The sequence below is a fragment of the Aedes aegypti genome, chromosome 3, assembly GCF_002204515.2.
Source record: "Aedes aegypti strain LVP_AGWG chromosome 3, AaegL5.0 Primary Assembly, whole genome shotgun sequence".
NCBI lineage: Eukaryota > Metazoa > Arthropoda > Insecta > Diptera > Culicidae > Aedes > Aedes aegypti.
Genome location: NC_035109.1, coordinates 137,459,197 through 137,463,950, shown reverse-complemented (window position 1 = coordinate 137,463,950; position 4,754 = coordinate 137,459,197). Strand labels below are relative to the sequence as shown.

The 4,754-nt window shown below is 40.2% G+C and overlaps 1 protein-coding gene across 1 annotated transcript; it reads right to left on the bottom strand.

The window, feature by feature from the left end:
- Window positions 1-1,023: 1,023 nt before the first annotated feature.
- LOC110679385 lies at window positions 1,024-2,326 on the bottom strand. Its single transcript, XM_021853854.1, has 2 exons — window positions 2,259-2,326; window positions 1,024-2,205 (listed from the first exon to the last, which is right to left on the bottom strand). The coding sequence occupies exons 1-2, from the start codon at window positions 2,264-2,266 to the stop codon at window positions 1,056-1,058; spliced, it is 1,158 nt and encodes a 385-aa protein (XP_021709546.1). The 5' UTR covers window positions 2,267-2,326; the 3' UTR covers window positions 1,024-1,055.
- Between the last annotated feature and the right edge of the window lie 2,428 nt (window positions 2,327-4,754).

Sequence of the window (4,754 nt, the reverse complement as noted above, 5' to 3'; positions counted from 1 at the left end):
GAACTCTACCAGCGGGAACCAGTTCTGTTCTTAGATGAGGCGAAACAAAAATTTCAAGAGAGATTCCACAAGAATATCAGCATATCTTCAGTTTACGTGATTATACATGAAGCCGGATTCTCTTGGAAAACTATTGAGAGAAGGGCCATTCAAATCAGGGAAGCGGAAATCGTAAGATTTGTTAGGGAGCTGCTTTCAATTCAGTGGGATTTGTACAATTTAGTGTTCCTTGACGAAGTTAGCTTCGACAGCAGAGACATGTTGCGCCGGAAAGGATATGGAGTTGTTGGTCGTAAAATAGTATTTCGCGGTGAATTCTGCAGAAAGCCACGGGTTTCTTTTTTATGTTTCCTAGGTGCTGGTGGAATGCTGGATAGCTTCTGGACTGAAGGCACATTTAATCGTCGTAAGTTTTTCGATTGCTGCCGCAGTTTCACTATGCATAACGCACATGTACAGAGTTATCCAGGATTCTACTCAGTATGGATTCTTGATGGCGCCAGGATTCATTGTGACGCAAATATTATTCGTTACCTTCGATCTGTTGGTATCATTCCAATCTTTCTCCCTGCATATTGTCCATTTTTTAACCCAATAGAAATTATTTTTGGACTAATCAAGAAAGATTTACAACGATACTATCACGAAAACTCGTCAAACTCACGGTCAGTTCTATCGGAAGTTTGTGATGCAATAAATCGTTTCAAGATTTACCCTTGTTCCAAAATATTTGAACATTGTGGTTATCTTCCCGGTGGTGTATTCTTACCGGAAAAGGGCCTAGGCCAGTCACTTAAAAATATGAATTTTAATATTACCCCAGAATAGATTAAGATTAGAAACAATACATAATTTCCTTGTCATCCCTCTTTTTCTCTATTTGCAAAATGTAAAACTCCAAGCTTCATCACACCAAGAACAGTTTTTATTGTTTCACGAAACAGAAGTTTAAAAGAAATTCATGTTGCATTTTTGTGATACTTATTCTACTCAATAAAATCAACAATAAAAAAAAAAAAAATAACAAAATAAGACTTATTGATGATTGCATTGCTTCATGCGTGGTCGATGTCAGCACAATCCGTCACTTTGGCGGCAAGCTGATGACTTAATTCCGTTTCTTCCGGTTGGGTCACTGACTCTAGAACTTCGAAAAGCTCGGAACCATATGTTGCCTTGGCCATCATCGCATCAATCTTTTGTGACACTCTTAGAAGAATTGAAACAGCAAGATCAATATCGGTTTTCAGTTCTGTCACTTCTCGAGCCCATCCACTATTTACCGTCTGCGCGACACTCATCCCTCTGTGAACTGACTGCAATCTGGCCGCCTCTGAAACGGATGTCCATCGAAAGTATTTCGCCAGTTCTAACGGAGGTGCCTTCGCTTCTTTTAGCCGCTCGCGATCATGTGCTGATGATGAATGGACAAAGTTAGCCCACAGCAGCCATGAACTGTGGTGTCCCTCCAGCTCCGGATGAATCTTGCGCAGATGGTCAGCCAATTCCGCATCATTTTTTGTGGAATCAGCACCAGCACGATCTGGGTTTTGCGGAGCGATCAATGTTCGCAGCACAATACGATATTGTGCATTCGTTTCCACATTGGTGGAATAAACATACACATGAATTTTTATAATTTTTCCACGCCACGTACGCAAAACTCTTGGAGTAACAGCAGACACTGAATAAGTTTTCTTCTTCGAAGGATCCTGCAGTGTAACATAGTGATCGATATCATCTATTCCAGGTTTATCCCGATCAGACCATCTTGCCTTTTCACCATCGAAGATTACTTGTCGTTCAATCTGCTTTACTGCCACGAACCAGATAGAGTCAAACACTTCTTTCGGTGTATTTCCACCCACATTTCTTGTACAATACTCCTTGGGACGTAATTGAGTACGAAAAAGGCGTCTACTGAAAATTCCTTTGAAGAAAAACACGTAGTTATCTTCCGCATCATCAGGCACCAATTGCTCAAGATTTTGTTCCTGCCCGTCTCCCTCTTCAACGGAAAGTGGGCTAAGTGGACAACCAAATGTTTGCTCAAATCCTGCGGGTTGCTCATCGATTTGTTCGTCACGGCTACGAGGTTCTCCGGAATCATTTGCATCCACGGTTTGTTCGTCGCGTTCGAAACATCCTCCATAATCCTCCGGACTATCGATATCGTTGTCAAGATACTCCTCGTTTTCGTAATCCCTGGAAACACTTTTATTAATATTTTTTAAATTAAAACTATAGAAAATATTTACCCGTCCATTTCGAAAACAAAAACAAACCATCTAAAATCACAAATACACACAGCACGCTAAACCAGATCCACGCATCGCATGTGTTCGATCTAAATTCAGAATGATGCAATGAATGCAAAACTGATTGAATAGTGGTTATCATGGCTGCCCTAGTGTAGATGTGGTTGTGAACCTTAGAGGAAAACAATGTGCACTCTGTATAGGAAAACACCCAAAACCTGGGTGTAGATATTTTAAATTGGGTAATATTTCCATATGCATTTTGATGAGTGTGCAAGTTTCGTTGAGGAAAACAAAAACAAACTGTGCAAGTCGCATTAATTGTCGCAAGTTGGTCACTGGTTGTGCGCGGATCGATGGAAACGGAACTGACAATCTTCTTTCGCGCGGTAGCAAACAGCAGAGTCTATGAATGGAGAGTTGCGCGAAGAGACTTCTTTGAATGGTTGTTCTTCTTCGTCTTCGAAAATAGCCCCTATCTGTTTTGCTGGTCTGCTCGATAGGTAGACGGTTTGACAGTTCGATAGGTAGATTTGGTTTCACTCTTCGCGCAACTCTCCATTCATAAACTCTGGCAAACAGTTGACCGCTTTTGCACAGAAAATATGCTGCACGAAAAAAGGTCGATTTTGTATTCTTGGTATTCATTTTTTAGTGGAGCAATTTTAGCGTGAACAGCAAGTATGCATTCCTCAAATCAAAACACAACTTTGCAAGGTTAGTGAACAGAAAGGTAATTTGAATTTGACAGGCTAAATATTAACATTTCATAAAATAATAATTTGCACATGAAACTATAGGTGTTTCTTCACTGACATTTTTTTTGTTATTGTTCATAATTTATTTGTTATTATTTCATGCATCGTTTTCAGGCGTTGCACCAAATTCATCAATATTCAAGCAACATCGGTGAAATTTTAATTTGCAATGATGCCCTTACTCTTTTAAAGGACCTTGCAAGTTCGCCGAAGACACAAGCCCATTCAGCGAACCTAGAAATTCGGTTTTTATCTGGATGCACAATAGAACAATAAAAGCCAAATTTAGTGATGTAACCTCTATATTTTATTATTTATATTATTGCCAGAGTTTATGAATGGAGAGTTGCGCGAAGAGTGAAACCAAATCTACCTATCGAACTGTCAAACCGTCTACCTATCGAGCAGACCAGCAAAACAGATAGGGGCTATTTTCGAAGACGAAGAAGAACAACCATTCAAAGAAGTCTCTTCGCGCAACTCTCCATTCATAGACTCTGATTATTGCATTAATTATCTCTAATTAAGGTTGCTTTTCCAGGTTGGTTAAGATGAAACTTGTTTTCGGACACTATTGTCAGTTCTATTCTGCAAAATTAGCACCTTCGCTTGTTTTTACATAGATCCGACAGCCACTCAGTCTGGAAATGCCGGAGAATTTGTGCGGACCTTGCTGTTTGGTAATGCTGATCATTGTCAGCTTTCTGCGAATTTGATTCGGTTCAATCGAGTCCATCCCCTTGATCACCCTATGAATGATGTGTCTAATCACGAATGATTTACCAGAACGTAGGTGGGGGCTGCTAAGGCTGTGAACCGTTTCACCAGTTCGTTTAACTTTTAGTTAAAATCAGTCTTCCCAAACGAACACCGAACACGTTGGTTCGGGCGGTTTCGATACTCTCCTTGTACTCTGTTTTCGTGTGCAAACCGAAACGCTCGAAACTGAACCTAAACCCAAACATGTGTAAAGTGAACATCGGTGCAAACGCCGGTTCGAAAACCGGTCCATTTGTACCTCGATTGCAACCGCGGTTCAAATTTTGGTGCAAAACTTCGGTTGCATTCGAGCTTCAGAATGATGACACAAACGGAGGGGCAGAAAATTGTTGATATCCACGCTTATCTATTTCTATTTATCGTGTCTTGTTGTTTGATACAGTAAAATCCTTGGGTTTTTCATAAAGTTACCACTGAATGTTACTCAAAGTATTGATCTCAATTGATCTGCTTAAATAAAACATTTGTTCAAGCCTCAAGGGTGCGATTTGAACCAAGAAGTTCCATATATGTTCGTAGAAATTTATCCTCGTGGATTTCAACCGTTCTCTGTCTGTCTGCTTTGTGCCATTGTTTGAACCCAAGTTTGAACCAAAGTTTGAACCGAAGTACACATGTACCGGGTTCGGTTTGATACACTGGTACAGAGACGAAGCGTGTTTGTGGTTCAACACAAGTTGCAATGTTCAAACCAAAGTTGCACATCGGTTCGGTTCATGGGAAGACTGGTTAAAATTTGACAGCTCGATAGTTATTTCCCCTCCGGTTAGAAATAACCCTGCTCTGGAGCATGGTTAAACTTGACAGTTCGAAAGTTATTTTTTGCTCCCGCGAATTTGAGAATAACTAACTATCTGTCAACTTTGTTCTGAAATAACTACTCGACTGTCAAAGCTCAAATGGGTCGACTGCGATGTTTAATTTAACCATTTGAGGGGAAAATAAGTATTGAAATGTC